The 12,219-nt window shown below is 36.6% G+C and overlaps 3 protein-coding genes across 3 annotated transcripts; 1 reads left to right on the forward strand and 2 right to left on the reverse strand.

Moving 5' to 3' along the window:
• Positions 1–1,071: 1,071 nt before the first annotated feature.
• On the reverse strand, positions 1,072–5,702 carry LOC133325263 (RNA cytidine acetyltransferase). Its single transcript, XM_061534052.1, is given in 7 exon segments — positions 1,072–1,222; positions 1,280–2,421; positions 2,526–3,117; positions 3,119–3,610; positions 4,762–4,925; positions 4,989–5,436; positions 5,500–5,702. Coding segments are annotated over 7 exon segments (3,150 nt in total). The 3' UTR covers positions 1,072–1,113.
• A 2,651-nt stretch (positions 5,703–8,353) lies between these two features.
• Positions 8,354–9,205, forward strand: LOC133325264 (probable U3 small nucleolar RNA-associated protein 11). The gene is made up of 2 exons (XM_061534053.1): positions 8,354–8,934; positions 8,996–9,205. Exons 1-2 carry the CDS (start codon positions 8,356–8,358, stop codon positions 9,203–9,205), a joined length of 789 nt encoding a protein of 262 aa, XP_061390037.1. The 5' UTR covers positions 8,354–8,355.
• Positions 9,206–9,378: 173 nt separating this feature from the next.
• LOC133325267 (kanadaptin) lies at positions 9,379–11,730 on the reverse strand. The gene is made up of 3 exons (XM_061534056.1): positions 10,513–11,730; positions 10,250–10,441; positions 9,379–10,132 (listed from the first exon to the last, which is right to left on the reverse strand). The coding sequence occupies exons 1-3, from the start codon at positions 11,728–11,730 to the stop codon at positions 9,383–9,385; spliced, it is 2,160 nt and encodes a 719-aa protein (XP_061390040.1). The 3' UTR covers positions 9,379–9,382.
• Positions 11,731–12,219: the final 489 nt, after the last annotated feature.

Raw genomic sequence — 12,219 nt, forward strand, 5'->3', positions numbered from 1 at the left:
ATAGGCCTTAAAAAAATATTCTTTAAAAAATCCACGCCTCTTTCATAGGCCTTAAAAAAATATTCTTTAAAAAATCCACGCCTCTTTCATAGGCCTTAAAAAAATATTCTTTAAAAAATCCACGCCTCTTTCATAGGCCTTAAAAAAATATTCTTTAAAAAATCCACGCCTCTTTCATAGGCCTTAAAAAAATATTCTTTAAAAAATCCACGCCTCTTTCATAGGCCTTAAAAAAATATTCTTTAAAAAATCCACGCCTCTTTCATAGGCCTTAAAAAAATATTCTTTAAAAAATCCACGCCTCTTTCATAGGCCTTAAAAAATATTCTTTAAAAAATCCACGCCTCTTTCATAGGCCTTAAAAAAATATTCTTTAAAAAATCCACGCCTCTTTCATAGGCCTTAAAAAAAATATTCTTTAAAAAATCCACGCCTCTTTCATAGGAATTAAAAAAATATTCTTTAAAAAATCCACGCCTCTTTCATAGGCCTTAAAAAATATTCTTTAAAAAATCCACGCCTCTTTCATAGGCTTTAAAAAAATATTCTTTAAAAAATACACGCCTCTTTCATAGGCCTTAAAAAAATATTCTTTAAAAAATCCACGCCTCTTTCATAGGCCTTAAAAAAATATTCTTTAAAAAATCCACGCCTCTTTCATAGGCCTTAAAAAATATTCTTTAAAAAATCCACGCCTCTTTCATAGGCCTTAAAAAATATTCTTTAAAAAATCCACGCCTCTTTCATAGGCCTTAAAAAAATATTCTTTAAAAAATCCACGCCTCTTTCATAGGCCTTAAAAAAATATTCTTTAAAAAATCCACGCCTCTTTCATAGGCCTTAAAAATATATATTCTTTAAAAAATCCACGCCTCTTTCATAGGAATTAAAAAAATATTCTTTAAAAAATCCACGCCTAGTGATAGACCTTGAAAAGATAATCTTTAAAAAGCTATAACATAAAATGTTTCCAAATATATATTTTTATAAAAAGAAATTTAAAAAATAAAATCCTTACATTTATTGTATTTTATGGTTTTTTAATTTGTAAAACTACAAAATAGATATATATTAAAATACATTAATATAAAACAATATGTATGTATATTACAACTAAATTACAGATTTATTTTTTAATTTTTTGCCAAATTTCATTTTTTTCTTTTTGGGTTCATTGTCTGATTTGGGTGGCTCCAAAGGTTCATCTAAACGTTTTACGCCACTAGAAGGAAACAAATTTTAGAATTTATATTATTTGATAAAAATTATATTTTATTACCTTTTAACGGAAATCAATTTAGGTTTCGCCTCTTTGCCCGACAAAGCCTTCGACCAATCTTCATCACTGCCCTTGATGGCAAATTCTTTAAGACTTTCCATTTTTAGTCGCTTCAAATCATCTTTTTGTTTCTTGGTAATTTGTTTGGCAGTCTCCTCAAGTTCTTCGTTAAGGGACAATGAAATGGGTTCAAAATCTTCACCACGTTTTAATTGTGTTTCACTAATCATTGTACTTTCTATGTGACCCTCAATGACATTCGAGAAATATTTTGAGGATTTTTTAATTAAATCATAAAATTTAGCCAATATTTGATTACCCGGCATATTTAGCTCATCGGCAATACCATCCACAGTTTTACCTTGTACACCAATTGCCAATAATATGGCTTTTTGTAGAGTATCAATTTGCAATTCCGAGATTTTACCTTGGAAATATAAATAACTGATGTCCGTGGTAAGATCCAATATTAAACGGTATTCGATTTGATTGCGGGAATACGATTCCAAACGTTGTAAATCGTGAGGCAGGAAATATACATCCAATGTTTGTTTATTCAAATCCTCTTGGGGTATTTTCACCCATTTATTGTCGAGTAATGAGAGAGCCAAACTTGTGGGAAATTCTCTAAACGTTTTACCCAAAAGTTTTAGAACTCTACGCCGAAAATCGTTGAAATATAAACTTAACCATTCGGCACTGACTTTTTCATTAAGGCCTGATTTATCTAACGTATGTAACATAATGCAGGAATGTTCGCCGGTTAAATCATTGGCTTTTTGACTGAGATAGACGGGGACATAACCTAAATTCTTCCAGAATTTTAGTAATTCTTGTGTCAGGCCATATGAGGTTCCCAAATAGTCAATGTTTTCCGGTAAACGTTCATTTAAACGTTTCAACAGGGTGGGTATTTTACGTCTGGGACGTATCTGCTCTTTTAATAGACCAACATCTTCTTCTTCAACTTCTTCGATACCTAAGGGAGGGGATATTAAAAAAGTATTAGTTTATTAAAGTTTAAAATTAATTAAAGTTTATTTACCATTGTCCTCATTGAGTCCATTATTTTCATTTAAATCTGTAAATTTGCCTCCATAGTAGTCTTTCAATAATTTCAAAGCTCTTTTACCATAGCCCATCTGAAATTTAAAAATAGAAACATTAAAAAATGTATCAATTTGTTATGAGAACCTCGAGGAGTTACAATTGTATTTTCTATCTAAAATATTTTCTTTAAACTTACCCTCTGATAATTGGGATGTGTTGCAATACGCACTACCCTGACACCAGCCAATTTGGGGAATTCTCTATCACCATATTGCTCGGAGACATTCCAGGGAATTAAATCACCACTGGCCTTTTTGCCCCTACCCAAAGAATCGGTAATGGTTTGTGAAGAAATTTCTCCCTCCAATGCCACTTGGATGACTACCAAAATTTCTGGTAATTGATCTTTACGTTGTATTGGACCCAATAAACAGAATAAATGATGGGCAGGGGCATCACTCATCATCTGTAAATCATTGGGACTATTTTTGTAATGTGATGAAACATAAATTGATACCAATCTATGTAAGAAAGACTCTGCGGCTTTGTGATAGGAAAACAAAGCATCACGATCGATGTAATAAAGTTCACAGGCATCGGGTGTGGGACAACCGGAACTAATATTTGGTACTGTACTTGTGGCATCCAAACACAGCAAGTTAATGAGCCAGCTTTCGATGTCATCGCCCTGGGCATAACGAATCGACTCGTCGAGTTTGATCTAAAGAAGAAAAACAAAACCAATTATTCCAAAATTGTCAATTTTTTTCAATAATTTTGTTATGGCTTACCGGTGGTGGTGCCGAATTCTCCTTTTGCAGCTGAGATATCAACTTCAAGCTAAGCGATCTTCCCGTACCCTCGTAACCATTAATGGTCGAAGCCATAAATATCAGATATGGACCAATCATTTTCTTAACCAATGGCAATGGTATGGCTGCAGCTTCATCAATTAATAAAAGATCTGCAGCATTCAGCAAATGTGTATCATTGGGTGCAATATATTGGATAGTTTGACGATTGGAACGTGTAATATTTATGCGTATAATAGCTTTCTTATAGTCAGGATTTGTAGAACGTATAATTGTATAGTCTGTGTGTTCCTGGTATTCCAAAGCATCAAATCCTTTGAGTACAAATTCGAAGAGTGTAATTAAATTCTCCGGATGTGGGGAGGTCACATAGATATTGACATAACCAAAAGCTACGGCAGCTGCAATTGACAGACCCATGGCAGCAGATTTTCCACGACCACGAGCAGCAGTCAAGGAAGTCGGTGGTCTGAAAATGAATGAAATTTGAAATTTATTATCATCTAACATATAAAATAACAATTTTGTTCGGAACACCTGAATTTTGGGTAACCACCTTGTAGGGAATTAAAAAAGTCATTTTTATTTCCTCATAAGCAAAGGACCAAAAAACAAGATGAAATTATTTCAGTCTTGTGATCCTGTGAGATCGTTAACGACGGTATCCTTATTAACATACTTAGCTCGCTTGTGACAAAACATTTGTTCCATAAGCCGAGCTTAAAAAAGATTGCAAGGCGCGTCGGTCTTGTGCGCAGCACTTCCAATTTGAAAGACCATGTTCCGAAATGTTATCTTAACCTTGACCTTTCAATCTAATTCGTGGCCTTCCGTTTTTCGTGAGCCATCAGTTGGTACGCTTTTGTGCTAGGGCATCCTCACAACATTCTCACAACATGACCTAGCCAACGTAGTCACTGCAGCTCGATACGTCTGATAATCAACGCAGATCGGCCCATAGATATTTCGGAGATTTTTTTCTTTCAAACACTACAAGAGGTGCCTCATCTGCTTGTCCAAGTACTCATGCTTCAGATCTATATAACAGCACGGATAGTATCAGCGTTTTGTAGAGTGTCAGTTTGGTCTGGCGTTTCTAAACTGCTTACTTAGACCATAGTATCATCTGTTGGCCAGCACTATCCTTCTCCAAATATCATTGGTTTTATATATGGCGGCACCAAGGTATATAAAATCTTTGACAACCTCGAAGCTGTAGTTCTCAAGTTCCCCAGTTGGTGCAAGTCTACAGGACGTCTTGTGCGTTTCCCCTTAAGTACCCTTAAGTGGTTTTTCCAAATAAAAATATGTCCACTATCACCTGTTTCTTGCATTATAATGCACGTATATACATAAATCTTCAATTTCATCGAAAAAATAAAATCCCATATTTAGAACTCGATGTGATTGAAATTTCGTTTCCCCTGAAATACCATTTCTGTCTCTTGGATATTATCCCTTCATTGCATTTTGATTTCCACATTCCGCATTGTGCAATACTCCTCAAGTTTATTTATCATTCATTAAAAAACATATTTGGACAATGTGGCGCCCAACAAAACCTACATCCCTTGCGTAAGGAAAGCTAAAAAAAATATTTTAAAACATTTCAGTACTTACTTCAACTGTTTCTCGGCCAATGCTTCTATGAATTGAGCCACAGCCTTGGCCTGATCATAAGTTTTACATAGATTTACCAAAGGTCCTGCTGGGGGAGTGTCACGAAGACTTTCTTTCAATTCCACCAGTAAATCGTTGTTTTCAGATTTTGTAATTTCTGCAGGCTACAAAGAGAGAAATCATTTATTTACCATTATATGAAAATTATTCACATATAAGATACTTACATTAACGGGAATAACATTTGCTGTCTTGGAACTCAATGGCAAGACAGTTAAATCATCATTCACCACCAAACAACGTTTACAATCGGCCAACGATAATATAAGACGTTCATTGAAACGGCAGGTCACCGTTTGATGGGCTTCGGTGCGGAAACGTTTGTGGACATCCATACTCATGGTATACAATTGTTTCAGCGAGTTCAATGTTTTCAATAACAAAATAATTAAACCACCACCCTCAACAGTTTCCACAGTACGAGCCAATAAATTCGGTGTCAAAGCTTCGAAATCTTGTAGAACACAAACACCATAAGTTCTACCCAAAATTGCATGAGTTTCTGAATAATAGCGACCATGAATTGTGGTCGATACACGGAACGTATCAAACAAATCCGCATCGTTGATGTCAATTTTACCAGCCGCTATTTTCTTGGCACGTTTTTTGCCATGACTAAAAAATGTTAGAAAATCTGATTAATTTTGTTTCATTTTATAAATAAATCATTAAACTTACTTGGATATAGCCTCATCCTTATTCTTGTAACACCACAAAACGGAGGGTCGTGCTTTTACCGTGGACTTGGTCAAAATATCATAGAGTATGGGCACTTGATCTCTTGCCTTGTCACCAATAATTATAAACATGGTACGATGTCCCAATTTGACACCATTTTCAATCATAACACGAATACGATTATCAATTTTCTTCTTAACCATTTTGAGTTATATTTTTCTGTTCAGGATTTCTATTAAAAATGCAATTAATTGGAATAAAAATTCAGCTACACCGAACAGCAACAACCTCTCCCGTCAACGATGCACGTGTTTTGGTTTGTTTTTGTTTCTCTGCCTTCTCTTCGCATTCACATTTTAAATGGCGTTGCCATATGGTATTTGTAATAGTGTTGTCAATGTAGCAGTTTTAGGAATCATGAAAAAGAAAATACAGTATGTCAAGAATCAGTTTATACATTGAAATTTTTTCATCGAGTAGACTAAATTTTTTGTCACTTGCCTTTTAGCCACTCTTTCAAATACAGGGTGAGATAAAAGCGCCATAATGATTAATTTTTTTTTATTTTATTGAATGAAAGTAAAAAATGTCGTAAATAGCATCAAATTTTAGAATAAGTTTAGATTTGTTCGAATTGATCACCTTTGGCACGAATTATGGCCTTCAAACGGCTAATTATGGGCCATGCGCTTGCTTAAGGTGATCGACACTTTGGTATTTTTAGTGCCAATATTGCTTTCTAAAATACTCCAGGCGCAAGAGTCTAACGGATTGGTATCCGGAGATTTTCGTGGCCATTGTGTGCTGGAAATGAAGCGAGGAACCTCATTTTGTAACCATTCTTGAGTGGCGCTTGCTGAGTCCTTTCGGAATGTCCAAGGTCTGCGGCCAAAATTTTTGCGTGTCCTAGGCTTTGATAAACCCTCCAGAATATTTTCGCGATAATATTCGGCAATTATTTTGATGCCACGGTCGATTAATAAGAGCGGAGAGCGACCATTAGCTGTTATGACGGCCCACACCCACATTAGCTGTTATGACGGCCCACACCACCAAAGGTGCAAATTTTCAGCTGACCTCTTTGGCAAGTAAACACGATAATTTTGTTTGTTTACAAACTGCAGGACAACGAATGTTTTCTCATCGGAGAATACCAAATTCGGCAGTTCACAACTTTCGGCCAAACGAAGTAGCTCTTTTGAATCTATTTTCTTTCTTTTGTGGTGTTAGTTCTTGCACTTTTTGAAATTTCAATGGATTTACCCCGAGCTCATTTTTCGATATTTGCCGAATAGAATATTGCGATATGTTCAGCTCACGAGCCATTTTTCGGCAAATGCGACGCGGCCAAAAAAAAATTAACAGCTGCTGAACAAGTGTCTTAGAAATGACAACAGTCTGCTTACAACCTTCCAAAGTGGATAGATGTAATTAACTGCTTTCTTAAGTCAATCCGCAACAATTTCAGTTAACCGAAGGTTTCAACCACCAGCAGTCCAGAAGAAGTCATTAAGTTACCGATCGATTACAAGCAATAATCTTAACTGATACACCCATCGCGATAAATGCAGTCAATGACTGCCACTCGTCAGTCATCGGGAACCCCTATTTAAGTAGCAATGTTGCTATGCTTTGATTCCTTTTTATGAGACCGTTTCATCGCCTCTTGTTGGTGTTCATCCGCATCCTCTTCACAGCCACTGGATGTCTATTCCCCAGTGTTTCAGCCGCCACAAATCAAGCGCTATCCGATGAGTATTAGGTTTAGTTACCAAGTTCTTGCCTCAGGTCCTCCACAAATCAATTATTGTATCACAAAAGCCACTTTGGAACCTTCGCTGTCGGTTCCTGCAACCAAAAGAAGCGATTGATAAGAAGGCAAATCGAAGGGCAGTTATTGAGAGCGATACTTAGATAAGGAAACCAACATGTTCCGTAAGAAGGAATTCAGGTGGATAAAGAAGCATCTGTAGGTCGTCAAAAGGTATGAAAATAACCCCCACAAGTCCTCTAGGGAACTTCTGATTGGCCAAATTCCTACCTCGCATACAGTGGCTACCTTTGCCGGAACCTCTACCAAGCCGACGACAAAGGAAACTCACTGGATCAAATAATGAGACAGCTATATAGCAAAGCAGAGGATGAGAAACAGCAACCAGACGCAAAAGGAATGGCTACCACAGGGAAGATGAAAGTCGGACATAGTGGCAAGTCATCACAGCAACCTTCGAAACCCACTACTACGGAACCAAAGAGTGGCTTAAATGTTACGTAAAATATTTCCTTGTTCTAAATCTAGTTTAGGTCCCCTCGCGGGGATCATTTTGACATTTTTACCACATGTAGTCCTTGGGCCCTGATTACAACGGTACACTTTTTTTCTTGCTGAAATCAGTATTTTCGAAGATATAGTTCTCCAAAGTTCCGTAGGATAAAGTACTAAATCTCCACAAATCCCATATTGTTTTTCAGAATTGATAAATGGTCCGGAGGAATTTTAACTCTTAAAATTGATACCCACATTGCCCTAGTAAATTGTAAAAATCTTGATATAATACAAGGGTACCAACGGAACTTTGGAGGCACATATATGTGGTAAAAATTTCAATAGATCCTATACTAGACTTGTTCCTTTCGATTTCACATCACGTAAGAGTCCTTTTAGTGAATTCATGTTTTTAGCGTTTTTTTTTCGTTCTGAATTTGACAACACTGTTTGTGAAAATCAAACTGTCATCCAATGTTTACAAATTCACATGTGCTTGTGTTTTGTTTTCGTTTGATTGTTGAAGCTATTGAAAAAGTTAAATAAATTGTAATATTAAAAATTAAATACTACACCAAACCATCCTCAAAATGTCTTCGTGGAAAAAGGCGTCGAAAAGTAATCAAAAGGTGCACAGAGAAAGACATCAGCCAGAGGCACGTGCACACCTTGGACTCTTAGAAAAGAAAAAAGATTATCGCAAACGGGCTAGAGATGCAGAACGCAAGGCTAAAACCCTTCAAATATTGCACAAACGGGCCTTGAATAAAAATCCCGATGAATTCTATCATCATATGATACGTTCCAAGTTACACGATGGCGAACATCACGATGAAGATGTGGAAAAGGATGAACATAGTAAGGAACAGTTGGCACTGATGGAGACACAAGATATCAAATATATTACCATGAAACGTACAATGGAAGCGAAGAAAATTAAACGCTTACAGTCACAGCTACATATGATCGACTTTGCCAACACTGTGCCCAATAAGCATTTGTTCTTCGATGAAGAGCCGAAAAATGGTGAATATGTTGAGGCAAAGGAACTGAGTGATATGGAATTGGCAGAACGTTTAGAAACCCACCCCAGTATGTTGGATAGGAAAACAAATCGTCCACGTCTGAAGGATTTGGAAAAGTTACAAATTCCTGCATTGAGTCCAGAGGTATGAGGTGGGGATATTTAGGTGAATCAAATTTATTAATTTGTCTCCTTTTCCTTTTTAGGAAATCAAAAAGGCCAATCAATTGAAATTACAATCATATCAGGAGCTATCAAAACGTATTGAACGTGAAAAAGCATTGGCTTTGGTTCAGCAGAAGCTAGAAATCAAACGAGCCCTGCAACAGCCTCGTCTGCTGAAACCCAAGAAAAAGAGCCGTGGCACCAAGGATTCAGCGCCAGTTTATGAATTTCCTTATGAACGTAAGAAGTAAATGGAGGAGAATAGTAAATAAAGTAAAAAAACAACATAAAAAGCTTGGTTATGTGTTTATCAATTTGTTCCACAGATTCCATATTTGAGAGTCTTAAAAAATATTTGTAAAAATATTTTTATCCGTTTTTATTCTTATTTTTACTGATATTTTTTTATAAAATCAATGAAATATTTTTTAATAACCATATTTCTTGTTTAATTCTGTAATACCATCTCCAGTTTGATTTTCTGGTGGTACCCATTTCGCATATTTCTCTGATGATTCATATTCAATGTCATCGTCCATGTCTGCTTCACGTTTAGTGCGTTGTCGGTTGCGTTGTCTTCGCTTTTTGGAGCTTTCAGTGGAGGCAGCCGTATTTGTTGCGCCTCTATCTTCTTTACTAGCAGGGTCTGGGATTACTTCGACAGGTTTTGTTTCCGATACTATATCATCCTTAACAATTGCAGGTTCTTTTTCCACAATTTTCTCCACCTTTGGGGATTGCTGTGATGGTGTTTCACTGATTTCTTCATCATTATCCAATGATGGTTTCGTCAAGTTTGGTTTGTCTTCTTTCTTTTCTGGATTTCTTTCGAAGATTTCATCTATGTTAACTTTACTCTCAGCTTTAATTGGCTCTTCTTTAACAACTTTTGTTTCAGTTCTACTTTGTTCTTCTTCTTCAACTTCCTCTTCGTCGGATGCCAATTGAGCTGAGGGTTTTGAACTTTTATTGCTTTCTTGTGGTTTGACAATTTTAAATTTACTAAATTGATTACGTTTACCAATCATTGGCAATTGTTTTTTCTTCACCTCTCCTTGGGCCGATTCATTTTTGTGACCTTCCAAAGGATTTCTCATGAATGGCAGATCAACTGGTTTGGCTATCTTTAGAAGTCTTTGATTTCGTTGAATTTCTGTTTTCAGTCGTAATTCTTCAAGCTGGAAGAGATAAAATATGATGATTTATTTTTGAGATTTTATAATTTCTTTTGATAGCGTTTTGGGTTCTATTTGTTAGGTGACCAATTTTTATAAATGAAATTAAAAATAACTTACCCTCAACTTCTTTATTTCAATTTTATCCACCGGGTTTTCTTTTGTTTGCAAATTCTCCATATAACTATCCAGATCGTCATTGGATTCCTCCTTTTCTTTTTGTGTTTTAAGTTGTTTTTTCTTCTCCTGGTATGCCACGATATTGGCCTGTACTTGTTGGAGTTCTTTGTTCAGCTCTTCCTCTTGTTTCAGCTAATAAAAAAAAAAAACATTTTCAAATATAAAAAATTTGCACATTTCAAATCACCCCCTCCATCCCTTACCAAATCATCATATGTCAGCGTTACATTCGCTGTCGTATTTGCTCGTCTTTGTTTCTTCCTGGCCACATCGCCGGTACGATCCCAAAACTCATCATCATCTGAATCGGAATCTTTAGATTTTTGTTTACGTTTCTGTGGTTCTTGATTAGCCTGTCGTAGGACGCCGTGACGATCGAGAATACGACATGCTTCCAAGGCACATTGCACCACACACTCCTTCTTTTTGCCCTTGTGTACAACTTCGGCCACAATTGACCGCCCATTGTCATCATCCAAGGGCAGCTCAACACGACAGACATATGATCCCGCTGACATTTCATCACATTTATATTCCAACTCTAAACCTTCACGTTCGAAATAGCCTCTCAGCGTTTTCTTGGGATCGTCTAAGAAAAGTTCTTCATTATTTGTGGCAGCAAATGGATTGTGGGTCAAATCTGTTTCCTCGTCAGCGTCATCAGTCATGCCCCAACTACATCCCTCATTACGTTCCCTTTCTGCAGCCTCTTCGGCCAAACGTTTCTTTTCCAATGCTGCAGCCTCCAAATCTCTCTGTCTTTTTTCCTTTAACTCCGTTATTGTCAATTCCGATTCGGGTTCTTCGTCTTCCGGTGGACCTTGCAGAATATATGACCGTGTACTGGCACCCAAACGTAACATATGACCCACACGTATTCGTATATACACCTTGGGTGGAATTCTCTGTTTATTTAGAAACGTACCGTGGGTACTGTCCAAATCATAAATATACCATCCTTCTGGAGGCCCTTTATCACCAGCTTCTTCTTTTTTCTCATCCTCCTCTTTTGTCTCATCATCTTCGTCATCATTTTCCTCCGTTTGTGTTTCAATTTTCTTAGGTCTATACTGTAGAACAGCATGAAACCGGGAAATGGTTGGATGTGCCATTTCAATGTCATTCTCCGGTAGGCGACCAAATGTCCAAAATGCCTTTGTTTGTAAATTTTTAACTCCATCGATTATTTGTCCAGATTTAAGAACTTCAAATGAGTAACTGCTTTCGTTGGGTGGATTCTTGGACCAGAGTGGAACTTTATAGGGACATGTTTGAGGTGGTTTATTTGTTGCCGGTTGAGGTTTTGGCGCCTCATCTTTTACTTTAGTCTTATCTTCGGCGATTGGTTTCTTTAATTCTTCCTTGGGTTTCTCTATCTTCGCCGGCGCCACAGGAAGCGATGGTTTCTTAAATTCCTCCATTTGCGTGGTCAGTTCCTATTGTTTCGGGTTGGCAAATTGTTAGGATTGAGCAAAGAAACGTTCAACTATCTGGAGGCGAATGTGCTTTTAAAGAAAATCTGCGAGGAAAAGTGCACAAAAGCAAATATTTGAAAATGTTTAGAATGTGAGCAAAAGAAAATTGTAAAAAATCATATGTTTTCACTTGAAATCAATCAGCTGTTTCGGAATCACTGGCAGGGTTGGGAGTTTCACGGAATGGATATCAAATAATGCAACTATGTTATGTTCAAATGAATGTGAGCTATGTGTGACAGGTATGTTGTCACCATCCCGCATATATATGGTTAAAAATTCTTGATTTGTCTGGTCCAGTTTAAAATTACTATATTTTGGTCCCCATGAGAATGGATTACATTCTTATGTGACATGAGAACTACATCAGCATGAAAACTAATCAAATCAACAAGATAGATTTGTTGATCTATTATACTTTTGGACGGCAAAATG

This window comes from Musca vetustissima, unplaced genomic scaffold (assembly GCF_032173495.1).
Source record: "Musca vetustissima isolate MV318-11 ecotype Yass unplaced genomic scaffold, APGP_CSIRO_Mvet_v1 utg10441, whole genome shotgun sequence".
In the NCBI taxonomy this organism is placed as follows: Eukaryota; Metazoa; Arthropoda; class Insecta; order Diptera; family Muscidae; genus Musca; species Musca vetustissima.

Bases quoted from the DNA above. Each gene is read 5' to 3' on its own strand.
- LOC133325264 (XM_061534053.1), top strand. From the start codon at position 8,356: ATGTCTTCGTGGAAAAAGGCGTCGAAAAGTAATCAAAAGGTGCACAGA. The intron at 8,935-8,995 runs GTATGAGGTGGG...TTTCCTTTTTAG, and splicing joins TTCCTGCATTGAGTCCAGAG to GAAATCAAAAAGGCCAATCA.
- LOC133325267 (XM_061534056.1), bottom strand. From the start codon at position 11,730: ATGGAGGAATTTAAGAAACCATCGCTTCCTGTGGCGCCGGCGAAGATA. The intron at 10,442-10,512 runs GTAAGGGATGGA...TTTTTTTATTAG, and splicing joins CGCTGACATATGATGATTTG to CTGAAACAAGAGGAAGAGCT. The intron at 10,133-10,249 runs GTAAGTTATTTT...TATCTCTTCCAG, and splicing joins TTGAAATAAAGAAGTTGAGG to CTTGAAGAATTACGACTGAA.